General features: G+C 37.3%; 2 protein-coding genes and 1 pseudogene across 3 annotated transcripts; 2 read left to right on the top strand and 1 right to left on the bottom strand.

Moving 5' to 3' along the window:
* The first annotated feature begins 2,854 nt into the window (after positions 1 to 2,854).
* On the top strand, positions 2,855 to 6,994 carry LOC133740811 (uncharacterized). 2 transcript variants are annotated; one of them, XM_062168753.1, is made up of 8 exons: positions 2,855 to 3,501; positions 3,616 to 3,699; positions 4,525 to 4,644; positions 5,447 to 5,530; positions 5,626 to 5,745; positions 5,834 to 5,893; positions 6,598 to 6,648; positions 6,743 to 6,994. In XM_062168753.1, coding segments are annotated over exons 1-6 (423 nt in total). In that variant the 5' UTR covers positions 2,855 to 3,500; the 3' UTR covers positions 5,848 to 5,893; positions 6,598 to 6,648; positions 6,743 to 6,994. The 2 variants fall into 2 exon arrangements, with proteins under 2 accessions (XP_062024737.1, XP_062024736.1); XM_062168752.1 differs by having other exon boundaries at positions 3,238 to 3,501; positions 5,834 to 5,917; positions 6,743 to 6,985.
* Positions 6,995 to 9,185: 2,191 nt separating this feature from the next.
* On the top strand, positions 9,186 to 11,971 carry LOC133741271 (lysine histidine transporter-like 8). The gene is made up of 5 exons (XM_062169202.1): positions 9,186 to 9,509; positions 9,628 to 9,761; positions 10,291 to 10,724; positions 11,222 to 11,353; positions 11,438 to 11,971. Exons 1-5 carry the CDS (start codon positions 9,193 to 9,195, stop codon positions 11,939 to 11,941), a joined length of 1,521 nt encoding a protein of 506 aa, XP_062025186.1. The 5' UTR covers positions 9,186 to 9,192; the 3' UTR covers positions 11,942 to 11,971.
* A 2,996-nt stretch (positions 11,972 to 14,967) lies between these two features.
* LOC133737624 (alanine--tRNA ligase, chloroplastic/mitochondrial-like) lies at positions 14,968 to 17,194 on the bottom strand (annotated as a pseudogene).
* Between the last annotated feature and the right edge of the window lie 98 nt (positions 17,195 to 17,292).

Here is a 17,292-nt window from a genome sequence, read left to right as displayed (position 1 = left end):
GTGACAAAACCATTGTGTATCCAGTAGCTTATATAACTTTGTTTACAAGCAGCACAACTCTGAGCAATTTCATTCTCATGTGGGGGAAACAGAAGGTCCATCCCTCCACCATGTATGTCAAAAGAGTAACCCAGATAAGCAGTACTCATGGCACTGCACTCGATATGCCAACCAGGTCTTCCAGTGCCCATGGACTGTCCCAGAAGGGTTCACCTTCCTTTGCAGATCGACTGTAACATAACTTCTGCAGTTGAACTAATAAACAAAAATAAGAGAGCATAACCAATAGCTACCATCAGTTACTTGAGTTCAAGACACTACCTTCCAAAGCAAAATCAGCAGGATTTTTCTTCCTTGAATCAACAGTGACTCGCTCACCAGCTCGATTATCTTCTAATATCAGACTATGCAGCACAATTGCTCTTAGTCGAGGCAAACGGGCAGCAAATACGGCCACTTCCGACAGATTGACCATAGAGGATTATGTCCTCCTGCTTGGTCTCATATCTCTCTTTGAGACACTTATATGCAGCTTCACTATCTGCATAAGTAGTACGTTCACTTGGCTGTAGAAAGACATACAAACTAGCGTCACAGAGATGTCTATGGAGCACTGGATATATGAACCAAATCCAAAACCGACTGGAAAGCAGAAATTAATTTTCTAACACATCATCAGATACCTGATTTTGTATGCTTATCTCAATCCATGATGCAAAACTAAGATACCCACTTTCAAAGCCATATAATCAAATGGCCCAGGAGAGAAAATTAGAGCAGGAAGAATTAATTGTCGAGATTTTGTTCATCTTCCTCCGTTGAAAACTGCGAATTGCAAATCAAACGTATCAATTAAAGTTTGAAAGGGTTGAAATTTCATACCAACGAAGAGCGAGTTAGGGCTAGATGTGAGAGAGGCTGAGAGAGAAGGCTTTGGGGGTTTTCTTTTGGTTCGGAAAGATCTGGTTTCAGTCTTCAGATTCTTCTCACCAGGGATTGATCCCCAGCACTGATTCTTCTCAAGGAAGAGAGTGTATAATTATGTCTGAAGATTGAAAGCTAGTTCAAAGAAGAAACATATATATAAGACTTGAGCACACACACACATATAACAACAAGAATGATTCAATTCAACTTTCTGCTGCACCTGTTAATTTAGTCATTATTCATTAACAGAATGCACTCAATGCAGTAACATGAATAATTGAAGGAATTTCACTCAATCAAGACTAAATCACACAATCACACATTCACAGTAAACTTAGAAGTAAAAGCATAATTAGTAATTAATTAATTAACAATCAACAGTTAATTCTTCTCTTCAAACAGAAGAACAATGCGAAGAACTGAAGAATAATCAACATCAACACCAATAATCAATGTTTCAACAATCAACACCAATTCATGTATCCAAAATAGATCAGCAGATTCAGTAGTCAGTACCCAACTACCCACAAACCAAAATAATGAAATACAAATTCAAACTTCCAATCGTATCGAAATTTCCGTCGATTTGAATGGAATTTGTAAGAAAATGAATTAAAGGTAGAATCTTTACAATGAAATTAGTTTCCTTTGTACAGAAGATCATCATGGTTTCAAAGGGTATCAAGCAATGACATGGTTTTGGGATTGATTTTAGCAGACTGAAGATTCATTGCGGTTGAAGTTTAGAAATTAGAACTTACCGTTTCGAGGCAAAGGCACGGAGCAGAGGGAGTCTGAGGCAGAGACGCGGTGGAGCTGCGGTGGCTTGGGGGAGGGCGGAGAGCGAAGACCTGTGGTGGAGCTGTGGTGGTTTGGGGGAAGGCGAAGGCCGAAGAGCTGCGGTGGCTTGGGGGAGTACGAAGAGCGAAGACCTGCGGTGGCTTGGGGGAGGGCGAAGAGCGAAGAGCTGCAGTGGCTTGGGTCTGTTTTGCTGGTTTTGGGGATCGAATGAATCGATCTGTTCTGCGGTGGCTTGGGGGAGGGCGAAGAGCGAAGAGCTGCGGTGGCTGGGTCTGTTTTGCTGGTTTTGGGGATCGAATGAATCGATCTGTTCTGCGGTGGCTTGGGGGAGGGCGACGAGCGAAGCGCTGCGGTGGAGCTGCGATGGCTTGGGGGATGGTGAAGGGTGAAGAGCTGCGGTCGCTTGGGTCTGTTTTGCTGGTTTTGGGGATCGAATGAATCGATCTGTTTTGCGATCAAAAGAAAAGAGCTTAAAAAAAAAAAAAAGGCCTAAATCCGCCCAGCCAGAAAGAAAAGAAGAGAGTTTGTGTTTAGGTTTCAGATCTCAGGGGAGTTTGTGTTTAGTTCACAGGGAACTAAAATCTAGACGCGCCTAATTTTCGTCTCTTGGCGCCTTAGAGCTAGGTTAAGTTTGTAAATAAAGGCTACGGCAATTGCAGCGAAGCAAGTATTAGGAAAAATTTTGCTACGGCATTTTTAATGCCGTTGCCATTTAACCATTTTCATGCTACGGCTCTCTTTTGCCGTCGCAAAATTTTTAATTTTTATGCTACGGCTCCCCTTAATTTGCCGTCGCAAATTTTTTTTTTTTGCGACGCCTTGTTTCCTGTAGCAAATCTAGGACCATTAGCTACGGCATTTTTGCGCCGACGCTAACTGGGGTGGCCATTGCAATTATTTTTTGTAGTGTAGTCTACAAGGAACACCGAGAATTGTTTGGGCTAACAAATTATCTATAATCTAAAGCGCGTGGACTGTTCATTCGCGGGGCAACTGTTCATTCGAGCCCGAAGTAAATGACTATTTTGCCCTTAATTTTTTCTTAAGTTACATACCTGCCATTCAGTCTGTTATAAACACCCGCCGACAGTAGAATGCTAGAACTCCAGAAGGTTCTCGGGTTTTTTCGCTCTCTCGCTGAATGATAGGAACACTTGCAGTAGTAGATCTTGCGTTGTTGTTGTGATTGAAAGAAAGACCGGACAGACGAAAGCGATAGGAAGTCTTGCAATAGTAGATCTTCCGTTCTTGGAATCAAAAGAAGAAGGAAAGAGGTGTGTAATGGGAGATGGCGTTCTATCAATATGTGTAGTTTTGTGGTTTTGAATGGGTGATTTTGGTTGTGCTTGGGTTTTAATTGATGATGGTTTCTATGGGTATTGATTTTGGTTTCCATGTGTTTGGGTGTTGTTCTGTGGTTTTCAATGGGTGGTTTTCGTTGAGGTTTTGATTTTTTGTTGTTATTTGGTGATCGCTGTATATGAGTGAATGTTGGATTTGTACATATTTAGCTGCATATATGTCTATCAGTTTATCTAAGCAATCGCTTTTTACAATTGTCCTACGTTCCTATATGTGTATTGATTGATAAATTATAGTGAGTGAGGATTATTATGATGTAAAATTTTAATTGGATTACATCTGTGAATACAAAGATTGCAGCTGAAAATGCCAAGAGAGGGATAAAGAGGTTCTTAGAACCATCTACCGGTGAGAGAATTGATCAAGAAAAATCTGAATATGGTCATGTCAGATCAAAGAGATTGAAAAGAAGTGAGTATGGCTTTTATGCTTTCTGAAACATTGATATTTATAAGTAATGGGAAGAAAAATAATTGTATCTGTGGAAGTGTAAATTAAATCATATTGTTTCATCATTGGTCACAGTGTTTCATCCAGAAATTGTTGGAGGATCTAATGAATGTCGGAATGAAATGCAATTGAAGGGTGATGATGAAAGCGCTGCTGAAGGTATAAATGAAGTTTTATCCATAAATATTTAATTTATTCATTGTTTAAATTGAGTTTAGATTGCCATATTGAAATTTAGGTAAAGATGGAAACTTTTTGGGCTACTTTGTATGTGTGGTGGGTATTTATTGCTGTTAGTTTTTGGAGCCAATATTGATAAAGTAATTTGTTGAAATTCGATTGAGCTTAATGGCTGCCACATAATAAAGTTTGGAAGATCAGCAATCATGATTTTAAGTTTTTATGTTGTTAGTCTTTATTTTCTCTTCATCTATGAGAGTTTAAAGACTTTCCTTGATTATTAGGTCTATTTTCTTGGTGGAACAATTGTTTTAAAACCACTGTATATTGTAGTTCTTTAATTTAGAGCATATGTATTGGTTTGTATTTATTTCTGTGATGCTTGATTTATAAATTAGTAGAGGAAGTTACTTGAGAGTTATGAACTGTGTGAAGGCTGAGGTATGGAATTTGGTGCCCTTATTAAACACTTTCATTTCTTAGTATTAATCTGTAACTCGGACACGGAATGTTTCATGGTTGTTAAATAACATTGTGTTATCTCCAGAGATTGTTTGATAAAGCTATTGAGAAAGGATTGCCATTTTTTTTTTATATAGGACTCAAATAGAACATATGAGTTTTGTAATTCAGAATTTCATATTTTGTGTTGCAATATACTGAATCAGTGTTCTGTGGTCTTTATGTATAATTCCGGTTATTTTAGTAGCATGTGGTGTTTATGTTGAAGTTCAATGATCTATTATTATGCATGAACATATATAGTGATTTAAAATGTTAATTCGAATATATGTGGAGTTGCAGGAATGGCAGCTAAGGATGCCAAGAAAGGAAAAAAAAGATTGTCAAAAGAATCCACTACTAAGAGAGTTAATCAAGGAAAAACTGAACGTAGTTATGTTAGATCAAAGAGATTGAAAAGAAGTAAGTATAGTTTTTATGCTTTATTAAATATTGGAATTTATGCATTTATATATAAATTAAGTCATATTGTTTGATTTTATTTTATTTTTTATTTTTATTTTTTTTGTTACAGTGTTTTGCCCAGAAATTAATGAAGAAAATAATCATTGTCAAAGTGAGACCGAACTTAGAAGTGATGCTGAAAATAGTCAAAGTATAAATGAAGATTTCATTTATAATTGAAAAAGGTGTAATTTTTAAATGATCATGATCGAAAATAGTTTTATAATTGAAAAAGGTGTATTTTTTATATGATCATGATCGAAAATAGTTCATTCAAACATTTAAAAATATTTTTCATGGTAGGGTTTTCTTATATTGGTTGTTCTTTTGATTGTTAAAAAATAATTTGATGTTGTGAATGATTATACATTTTTCAGACTAAGTTGAATGTTTAAAGATGTTAGATAAGGATTGTGTGTGTTCTATGTTTTTGGCACAAAAATTTAGCAAGTATTCAGTGGCTCCAATATCAAATAGTGGACAGTGAACATTTGAAATTTGTAGGGATAGTCGTATGAATCAATTTTACATATTTATTATTTATTCAGTGTTTATGTTTTTATTTTTCTTTTTATTATTTATTTATTTTATTATTATTATTATTATTTATTTACTTATTTATTTATTTTTAATGGTTTGTTTTTCATTTTACATATTAGTTTTTGTAAGTAAATAGATAGATGGTAATGAAGAAGTTTAAATTATAGTGGCTCTATTTGGAAGTGTAAATTAAGTCATGTTATTTCATTGTTGGTTACAGTGCTTCATCCAGAAATTGCTCAAGGATCTATTGAATGTCAGAATGAAATGCAAGTAGAAAATGATGATCAAAAAGCTGCTCAAGGTATAAATGAAATACTGTTTATAACTGAATATTTAATTTATTTATTATTCAAATTAAGTTTTTATTATGATATTCAATTATATGTGGAGTTACAGGAATAACAACTAAGGATGCCAACAGAGGAAAGAAAAGGTTGTTAAAACGACCTATTACTAAGAGAATTAATGAAGGAAAAACTGAATGCAGTCATGTTAAATCAAAGAGATTGAAAAGAAGTAAGTATAGCTTTTATGCTTTGTTAAACATTGGTATTTATGCATGTTAATATAAATTAATTCATATTATATGATTTTTTTATGTCAGTGTTTTGCAGATAGATTGATGAAAAAGATAATCAATGTCAGAGTGAGACCAAATTCAGAGGTAATGCTGAAAATAGTGTTCAAGGTATAAACGAAGATCTATTTATGATTTAAAATGGTAATTTTTTTATATGATCATCATGGAAAATAGTTGATTGAAATACTTAACAATGCTTCTCATGATGACGTCTTCTTATATCATTTCTTCTTTTGGTGGTTAAAAAATGATTTAATGCTGTCAATGATTTTACATTTTGGGACTATGTTGAATGCTTAAACATGTTAAGTAAAGATTATGTTTGTTGTATGTTTTTGGCATAAAACTTTGGCAAGCATTCAGTAGTTCCAACATCCAATAGTGGAGTTTATAAAAATGAACATTTGAATTCGTAGGGATGAATGTCTTAAGTCAACTTTCAAAATAAAATTCTTCTGTCAAAAATTCTTCTTCATTGAGTTGACTCTGTTTGAAAACGTCATCAAAACATAATTAGTTACACATTGATTCAGAACACACTGGATTTTCATAGCATGTTTGGTTGGTTAAAAAAGTTTTATGAATGGTAAATGATTCAGATGTAATGGTTTTTTTTTAATGGTTCACTCTCAAACCCAAAATTTGGAATAGCGTTCAGTCAAGTGCATACAATTTTGATTTTAGATTGTTAGTCTATTGTTACTTTGTCATCTATTCGGTAGATTTAAAGATTAATTGTTTTGAGTTTGATTTAAAGATTTAAATTTTTTTATTTTTTTTATTGATAGATCAACGTTCGCGACTATTTGATCAAGCGTCATATCAACAAAACAGACAAGGTAATTCTTATGAAGTCTCTTTTAATTATAAGTTTCAAAAAAATGAAGAAAATCACGTGAAAAGTTATAATGAATGAGAAATTTTTGGTTGTAGGGTTAACTGTGAAATACGAAGACTCAGGGGATAATGTGTACTCATGTAACCATTGTGATGCATGCTTTTGGCTTGGAGAAGCTATTAAAAGATCAACTTCAAATGCATCAATTATCTATACAAATTGTTGTAGGAAAGGCGAAATCAAACTTGAAAGATCAAAACCAACACTTGCGTAGTAGATCTTGCGTATTTATATCCTTTCCTTTTAAAGTTTAGGGAGTAAGAAAAAACATTATGGTTACAATTCACATCCCGCGGCAAAGCGCGGGCATTGTTGCTAGTGCAAACGATTTGGAGAAGGACGACCAAGATGTCGATGTCACAAGGTGGAATAAATGACTGCATGATTAGTAGAAGGAATATCTGATGGTTTAGTGGCTAAATTTGAAGTGAGATATAGAGACCATTATGCTCCCTACCCAAACAGATTATCTTCTTTGAAACCAAGTTCTGCAAAAGACACAAGTCGGGAAAAAAAGTGATGAAATATTTAAGAGATTTTGTAAGCTTGCTTACTGAGATAAGGTTAACTTTAAACTTGGAGCACAAAGCACGTCATTTAGTCGAAGATTAGAACTGAAAGAAAAATGCTCAATTGAATGAATGGGAGCATGTCTACAGTTAGATAATTTGACAGGAGGAAACAAAGGTGTAGGAACATGATTTGATAAAGAATTAGGAATTGGTATAATATGGTCTGTTACACTGCTATCTATGATCCAATGATTAAGAAAAAAAGAGCAATGTGGTAAACCTGTACCATTTGCTTGAGACAAAAACACCTTTACTATTTACCAATGCCATAATTTGTAGGCATATATTATTCAGCGGTAAGATTGAGAGCAATTGCTTGAAGTTTATGGATGGTAGAATGAGCAGCAACCATGATAAATAAAAGGAGAAGTTAAAAGCTTTTCAAAGAAATTCCAACACTAGTCGAAAATATTTTGATAAATTAGTTCTAAAAGCATTTTGATCTGATAGTCTGATACAATGTAAAAATAGTAATTGATCGATATATTGTTGATCATTACAACTCCGAATGTTACAAAATATATAGTAAATCAATCTACCATTTATGATATGAAATAATCTAGATGCTAAGCATTAACATTAAATAAATTAAAACAGTTGACAAAATTTGTAGGAAATAATTTACATTTACATCTAAATCTTTTCATATCATGGTAGATTCTTAACAAATTCAAGTCTCTACCTTACTGTTGGTCATTGGAACAGCCTTCATTTCCTTATATTATATTTACAGTACGTAGCTGATGCTGTGAGTTTAGAAAATAGTGTTGAATTAGGATTTTCGTATTCGACATGTTGGCTGCTTCACAGATCATGCAATTATACCATTTGTGAAATCAAAAGTTGATCAATCTCTTTTAGAAGAGGTGATAAACGCATATTCCCCTCTATACGGTATGTGTACATTTTTTGCCTCATTTTGCACGGAGTCATTTTTGAAATCGACAGGAAGTGAAGTAATGATAGACCTTGTCGACAAGTAATGATCGACTACAGATCAATCACTGCTTAGATCACAATTTGAATATTAAATTGAAATGTCTCTAACGGCTCGTCAGCAGGGGAAGAAATCTGCTGTCCCTAATACACTGTGCCAAACCTGTCCCCATGCATTCATTGGTCCATAAAGATTAAGAAAATATTTTCTTAATCTTTTGTTCCATATTTTATTCTTTGTGGACCAATGAATGCATGGGGACTGGTTTGGCACAGTATTTTTGGGGACAGCAGATTTCATCCCCGTCAGCAGTAAGATTTAACTAATACATTTTTAATGACCAGCACAGCACATTCTGGTGCAGTTATATTCTTTTAATAAAGATCAATTGGTGCATTACGTCAAACACTAAAATGATGGGTCCCTTCATACTAACATGCAAAGTTGAAAGTTTTACTCACTTTCAACCTAGCTTCTTGCAAGCCTTCGTTGATCATTTGATAATGCGTAATAATCAACCGAATAGATCGAGTTAATATGCCTAGGTGAATGACAGTAACCAAATTCGATTGCTCTACTCGAAGTGCAGGAAACAGTATCAGTATGCTTGATTATCAAGTAAACGTGATTAAGTTTGAAGTCATGCAACACCACGAAGGTATATATACCCGCGAGCTTTGTGTTGAGAGTATAGGCCTCTTTTCCGGATTGTTAATAGTCCATTTCGTACAGGCTTACAGCTCTCGAATTTGTTAGGACAAACCTTTGTTAGCTAATTAGGTAATTGTGCGTGCTATAATCTTGCTACTACCCTACAGCTCATCTACACGTGTCAGTCATCTGCTTACCCTCACATTTTATGCGACTATTGCTTCAGTGATAGAAACCAATTTTCTCTCTAAAATTCTCTCTCTTGTACAAGCTATCACTTCGAAGCTTGCGTTTTACAATCTTGCTCTGCAAAAAAACTTCAGTCATGGGAGAAGTGGTTATTGAAACAAACAACATGGGAGATTTACATTTAGCACAAGCTATGGACCCTTCCTTTAACACCGCCATGGGTACAAGCTCACGGTCCGCTGCTCTAGTCATTCCCATGACAATTAGTTCCAGTGCAAACGAAGATGGTACAAATCCGGTAGGCGTAGGTGGTGAACTCGATAAGCAGGATGCTTGGCTGCCTCTCACAGAATCCAAGAATGGCAGTACCTATTCCGTGACGTTTCATCTACTTTGTTCAGGAATTGGGACTCAAGCTCTTTCACTCCCCGTTGCATTCGCCGCTCTTGGATGGTAACTAAATAATATTAACTCTATACATCCTTTGTTAAATATATCGATCCATGTACGTAATGACATAACAACGATCATGTAACGAATTAATAACAATGTCCATCATATGTGTTTGCAGGGCATGGGGATGTATATGCTTGTTACTAGCGTTTGCATGGCAGCTCTACACTATACGGCTCCTTGTACTATCCCACGAATCAGATACCGGAACTCGTTATAGTAGATACCTCCAACTTGCTATTAGAGCCTTCGGTTAGTATCTCATATAAGTTTTTCTATAAAGAATCAAGCAAGATTAGATACATATATCAGTTGTGACAGTAAATTAAATTAAGCACGTATAACCCCAAAAAAATGACAAATAATTCTAGGAGTGATGTTCGCCTGCTCAGTAATTGAGTAAATTTTTTTTGCTCAATTAGATCTAAGGGTAGAATATAAAACAACTCAAACTTAATATTAATTCTTTTCACCGTTGGAACTAGATCCAAGGGGATCCAATGGTAATTAACTGAGAATATAATTTTTTTACTCAATTACTGAACAAATGAACATTATTGTTTATTGTCGGTTATTGATTTAGACTATCGTACGTAGTACGAGTGTGCTTATTATGTATATATTTATGATGTAATTAGTGATAATGGACTTGCTAATAATGTCAAAGGAGAAAATATAATGAACCAAATAGGTGTCTATATACCTTTAAAAAAAAACTAGGTGTCTATATATAGACATTATACTATCTAAAGTTTGACAATCTTCTTTTTCAAATTTTCAGGTCAAAAACTAGGGAAGTTGCTAGTAATGTTCCCGATGATCTATCTATCAAATGGTGCTTGTGTCCAACTTATTATCGCAGGAGGTCTAACAATGGAGCTTTTCTTCAAAACCGTGTGTAACGATGGGGCTACTACTTATTGTCATCCAATGACTGGTACAGAGTGCTTCTTGGTGTTCATGATCATGGCTATTATTGTGGCTCAGTTTCCCAACTTGAACTCCATAGCTTGGGTCTCTTTGATTGGTTCTATCACAGCAATTGTATATTGCACTGTCATCTGGTCTATTTCAATTGCCAAGGGCAGACCTAATGGTATATCATACAATCCACCAGAAATGGAGTCTAATATGGATAGATTTGGTCGGATACTGAATGCGATTGGCATTGTGTTTTTGGCATTCAGAGGTCACAACGTCATTCTTGAAATACAGGTGAGTCTTTTTTGTGAAATGATTTTCCATCTGTTAGATCATTAGAGTTTTGTATATGGCTATGAAGTTGCTGATCCATCTGGCAATCTGATCTATACACTTTTATGCCAGAGAGTAGGGTTTGTCAAGTACACCCAGTAATTATGACAAAAGTACCTTCATATATTACTATATTAAAATACATCATTTTTTTTTGTCCAGATATTAAAATACATCCTTATTTTTGTCTAAATATTAGAATACATAGGGAACTAAGTTAATCAAAGAGCAAGGATTTAGCACTCCACATTTTAACAAACTTAACACTAGTACTCACTTTTAAAAACTGGAGTGTGAGCATGAAGTTAAGTGGAGTTGAAAAACAATCTCTAATAAAAAAATGGAATAGAGTCGGAAAAAAAAAAAAATCCTTTTTTCTTCAACAATAATTACTATGCATGAAGTTGTTTGAGTTTGCCATGCATCCATGTAAGGCTAACGTTTTTCAACTGATGCAGGGAACATTGCCATCAGAGCCAAAACACCCAATTCATAAGCGAATGTGGAGAGGGGTGATTATATCGTATGCTATCATTGCCATATGCTTGCTTCCTCTAGCCATAGCTGGATTTTGGGCACATGGAAACAAGGTAATACCAATTCCTCCTTTCAGTAAGTAACTCCACTACTCATATCGTTTGCATTTGATCACAGCATGTCTTTTGATTATGCAGGTGCCCTCCTCATCAGTTTTAGCAATAACTGCAATACTAAGCTCAGCTGCACAACTACCTCGACACAATAACACCTCAAGGTATGTTCTGGGAGTAATCTGCATTCTTGTAATAATACACTGCTTAAGCACATTTCAAATCTATGGCATGGTAGCCTTTGACAACTTGGAGATGAAGTACACTACGAGGAAGAACAAGCCGTGTGCAAGATGGCTCCGAGTAGCTTTCCGTTTTTTGTTTGGAGGATGGGTATTCTTTATAGCGGTGACCTTTCCGTTCGTTGTAAGCCTGGCACCTCTAATTGGAGGTTTGACGTTGCCTATGGCTTATGCTTATCCGTGTTTCATGTGGATCACACTCAAGAAACCGAAGCCGAAAGGTTTAATGTGGTGTATTAACGTGGGACTTGGATGCTTGGGACTGGTTTTGAGTGTTGTTTTAGTGGTTGCAGCAGCATGGAATTTAGCTCAGAAAGGTCTAAATGCCAATTTCTTCAAGCCCTAGTAATTGTTAATTTTGGAAGTAAATTACTTCCGAACCCTCCTCCTGTATATGGCTTCAAGCCCTTGGGCAGTTGGGCTTATTATATATGTTATTATTAGGATTAATACATACGTTATAGTAATATGTTACATATATATCAGCAATAGGTCAAAATGTCCAACAAAATTGTACGTCGGGAAGTTAGCGTCGGACGGGATCTTCTTGATGACGACGGTCTCGCCGGTGGGTTTGAACGTGGCTTTGTACACGCGACCGTGTGGCTCTTCTCTCAGAATCTCCGGCGATATGTCGTAATTGTCCATTTTGGTTGGGGGTCAAAAAACCCTAAAAGAGACTGTTCGAATTTTAGCGTCTGTTAAACCCTAGAATTTGTTTTGACCAGAGAGGCGGAATTGGGGGGGCGGGAAAATGGTAGCAATGACGACAAGGCAGGTGTGTGTGTAAATGTGTAATAGAGGCTAGACCCGAGCCTGGCTAATGGCTATTGTTCTGGACTTTTATTTTGCTTCTGGTTCTGGGTCGTGAAGTGATTGTCTGAAATTGAGACATGTACTTGTGGGCCTTGGCCAGTTTCTTTTGAGTATATATGAGTGAAGAGCTTTGGAGGCCTTTGTTTTTTTGGGGGTAATGAAGCTCAAGGCCCAAAAACTAAAACTTTTTTTTTTTTTTGGAAATGTAATAAAAATAAAATTTAGTCAGCTGAAGGTGTTACAAAACTCTTAGGCATTCCAAGGCCAGTTTTCGAGGCCATTTTGTGATAAGGAAGAGAAAGTTTAGTATATATGTGAGTGAAATGGGGAGGAGAAAAGAGGGGGAAGGCGAAGGAAGTGCAAAATTAAAAATTGACTTTGAATCTAGGATTGGAGATGGTTTTGTAGTTATGAAACAATATAGCTCATCGAGGCACCACAATTGTGGAATCGCTAGGGAGATGAGTTCGTGGAAAGAAGAAGCACCACACCAAGCAACATGCTTTAATTTGTTTTTGTGTTATATCAACATCTTCCATGAGAGAATATATATAATGTCCATAACTTTTTTATTTCGATAAATTGTGTCTTATATGTTTCAGTCTATATATTTTTTTTTTTGAGAATAATAGTCAACCATTTTATTAATAATAAACATAAGAAAAATTACAACTTAAAGATGTAGAAACTACATCAAAATATAAAATAATAAGGGAAATACTAGATGCAATAAAGCATCGGAAATAAAACTTAACATAGGTACGAAGGGATGCAATTAAGCATTTGATGACGCCCAGAACAGAGTTCGGGCTGTGTAAAATGGTTCCAATAGTATGGCCGACCATGCTTCCACGCATATAAATACGTTTAATAGAGGGTAACCTTCTATCAAGATAACCGCCGGTAGTGTGACCGACCTTGCCCACCCCACGCAAAATAATACGTCAAGTAGAGAACAATCTTCTACCTAAGTTGCCGCAATTCCAATTCCAAAGTATAGCAGGGAACAGCGTCCCGAAAAAGTCTCCTGGGTCCCAAATGCGGATCCAAACAGAGTATAAGGCCAAACAAAGGCCCATCTTGAATGGCCCAAACAAAAAGAAGCCCAGAACCAGTTGGGCACCCAAAACCTCTATGGGCACCCAAACCTACCCTAACCTCCCCTGTTCCGCCATCCCTTGCCGGAGAAACCCAGACCCAGTTCCGGCCGCTCGATTCAATGCGCCGCCACCTACCCCACCAGCCTTGGGGCGGTTCCCACGAAGAACCAGAGGAAGGTTGTGTCTCAGCCCGACCCAACCCCCTCTGATAAAAGCTGCAGGGCAGCGAACACCAAAACCAAACTCAGATTCCAGCCGCCGCATGGATCTCGGCCCCAACAGTTGCACCATCGCCCGACGTCGGAGAACCTGATCCTTCCAGCACGACTCCACCCACCTCCACCAGATGTAGCGCAGGTCCAGCCGAAAGCCCAGGCACTGCTTCACTCCGATTGCCGCTCCAATGCACAATTGGATCAACAACCGGCCCATCACGAGCCCTTCACTCGCCCCCAGTCCAGATCCGCACACCGTCGACTTAAGCCGTGCCCGAGATGGCCGAAGACGTCCGACTCTCGGATCTGTCCTGCCCGAGATTTTCCAGTCACCAACAATCCCCAATCCAAATGGACGATGAATCGATAGCGACCTCAAGGCCCAGATCGAACCAATCTGAGGAGGAATGAACGAAGTCGCTACAACACGGGTCGAGGACCTCGACGTCTTGGAGACTAACAGATAAAAGGGGGAGACGACCTGGACCGTACTCGATGGCTGCGACACCAGGGGAAGTGCCGGAAATTTTCTCCATCGGAGATAGAGGAAGTTGCAGAAACGCATATCCAAGGGCGGCGTTCTGTACGATTCTACAGTCCCTGAACCCTGAAGTTTAGGTCATCTGACACTTTTGTTCCCAACATATATATATATATATATATATATATATATATATATATATATATATATATATATATGTTTCAGTCTATATTTATTACCTCCATATGTTAATTGTTTGTAATTACCTTATCCTAAATAATATTTTTGTGAGTTTACGTTTCTCCATAGAGTATCTAGAAATATGTTTACATAACACATTTGTAAATACTTTGACGTACATAGCACATGAACTCAAAACTTGAAATAAATTATAGAAATTGACAAAAAATAAAACAATATAAAATTATGTAATTTAGCAGAATAAAATAATCTGAGGGTAAATTGACAACTATATAACAGTATGAGCAATTCGCCTATTTTTCCCACCATATAATAATTTTGGTACAATACTCCATCACTATCTTCCATATCTGTCACAAAACTAGTGGCAGTGAGGTAAAACTAATATTTTTTTTTTTATAACTAAATACTGAAGTACAAACTAGTTACCATATGTATTTTTTTTTAAAGGGTATTGATTGCATTAGATTCAATAGCCATTAGTGGGCTAGAGTCTACCATGAACTTTGAATAGGATATGGACAAATCCCAAACTCTATCAAGTAAATGCAAACTCATTACAAGTCTGTTTTGAGCTTGCTATAGCAGCGAGCTTATAGCACAAAGAACTACTCCGTGTCTCCTAGGGTAGTTATGACTTTGGTCTCCCATTAGCCAAGCACGCAATTGTGATACCAATAGAACGTCACTTCCCATCAAACAAATAGGAGCAACTTCTCATCCATAAGCTGCTTGACAACCAATCTTATTCTAGATAATTACCAACTCCCTTAAAAGTCATGATCCGAAACGATTAGTCATGGACCATAAGTCGACCTGAAAGCCTAAGAAGGTCCACATCTCAGGCCAAACCCACCTTCGTCACTAAGTGACAAATGAGGGTAGCAAGGCACCATCCCTACTGGCCCACAATATAGGACCCAACACCCCAGATTTGAGCTCTGGCCATTTGTATATGTAACAGTACTTAATCCTAAAGAACTAGACCAAGTGATATTTAAACGTCTACTATATACAGACAACGTACAACTGTACAGGGACTCCTATTTGATAGCTTGCAGAATGAGTCGATCGCGATGATTCCGGAGCCAAGCCTTTTCAAGTGCATCCGACAACTTCAACAGTTTTGTGTGCAGTCTTAGACTGACGCCTTTGGTTTTCCATTTCAGTATCAAAGCCATCCATATCTATACCTACACCATGTTCTTTAGCCACTTCTCTTGTTTGTTCAACAGGAAATCCATATGTATCTTTCAACACAAATGCATATTTGCCTGACAAGCAAGGGATACTCCCACTTTTCTCTGCACTCGATAATGCCTCATCTAGCATTTGGTGAAGCTTTTTCTCTCCTTTGCACAATGTCTTCACAAACACAAGTTCTTCCCTTTGCAACACCTCAAGAATTCGGCCTGCTTTATCTTTCACATCCGGATCAATAAGGCTGCTCATCTCAATTACTTTCCCTGCAATGACCGGTAGAACTGTTTCTCCAAGGTTTCCCTGACAATCTCCCTTTAGACCAAGCGACCTGCCTGCACGAACCGCCCTTCTGATAAGCATTCGAAGGACATACGTACCCTCTTTTGGTATTTGATGGAACAACGCCATCTGATATGAGATACACAATTGCACGCAGATGATCTCCGACAATCTGAAAAGAAACATATATATGAAGAAACCATAATTAATAAGAAATTAAGAATGCATATGTTTATTGAAGAAAATTTGACGGGCGGTACCTTAAAATTCAGTTTGAACAGCTCATTTGCTTGGCTATATGATACCTTTGCTAATTCTGAGACCTTCTCTATAATTGGATAGATCAAGTCAGTTTCATAGTTGTTCGAGACCTACAAGATCGAAAAGTACGATTTAGTTGGAAGTTCTAGTACAAACTGATATGAAAAATTCTCTAATTGACAACAAATTTTGTAAACACATGCATAATTGTATTCATTATATTGAAAAACTGCAGAGTCAATTGATACGTACCTTCTGAAGGATTCGAGCCATACGCTCCAGGCCAAGTCCGGTATCTATGTTCTTCTGTTTCAAGGGCTCAAGTGAACCATCAACCTTTTTGTTGAACTCCATAAAAACCAAATTGTAAAACTCAATAAATCTGGTATCATCATTGAGGTCTGCATCTAAATATCCCCTCTCAGGATGGAAATCATAATAAATCTCGGAGCATGGACCGCATGGACCGGTAACTCCACTAGTCCAAAAGTTGTCTTCTTCACCCATTCTCTGGATATGCTCCACAGGAACACCAACCTCATGATGCCAGATTTCGAAAGCTTCATCGTCATCTTCGAAGACACTAACCCACAACCTGTCAGCTGGTATTCCAAACTCTTCAGTCGAAAGCTCCCATGCCCATTGGATTGCTTCCTTCTTGAAGTAATCTCCGAAACTGAAGTTGCCAAGCATTTCGAAGAATGTATGATGCCGAGCTGTTCTACCTACATTCTCCACATCATTAGTGCGAAACTGCGAATGCACCTCTGAGAAATTGTTGCACGAGGTACTGGTCTTTGAACCTGGCCAAGGAATATAGGCTTGAACTGAAGCATTCCAGCAATTGTTAGTAGAACTGTGGGATCATCTGGGACTAGAGAAGCACTAGGAAGAACCTTGTGACCACAGGAAGCAAAAAATTCCAGAAAACGGTGACGAATCGAATCGCCACTCACTGAGAGATCCTTGGACTTGTGCTCCTCGGATCCATTGGTTGAAGACTCTACAGAAGGGGGCAGATTGTTATCCATATCTTTTGCCATTTTGATTTCTATTTTGATGCTTAGGGGTTTGTGAGTAACTCTGATTGCTAATTGGTGAATTGGGTCTGCTCCCAGAAAATGAAGTAGTAGAGGGTGTG

Source organism: Rosa rugosa, chromosome 3 (assembly GCF_958449725.1).
Source record: "Rosa rugosa chromosome 3, drRosRugo1.1, whole genome shotgun sequence".
In the NCBI taxonomy this organism is placed as follows: domain Eukaryota; kingdom Viridiplantae; phylum Streptophyta; class Magnoliopsida; order Rosales; family Rosaceae; genus Rosa; species Rosa rugosa.
The sequence above is the reverse complement of the archived record's forward strand: the minus strand, read 5'-3'. Positions and strand labels throughout refer to the sequence as shown.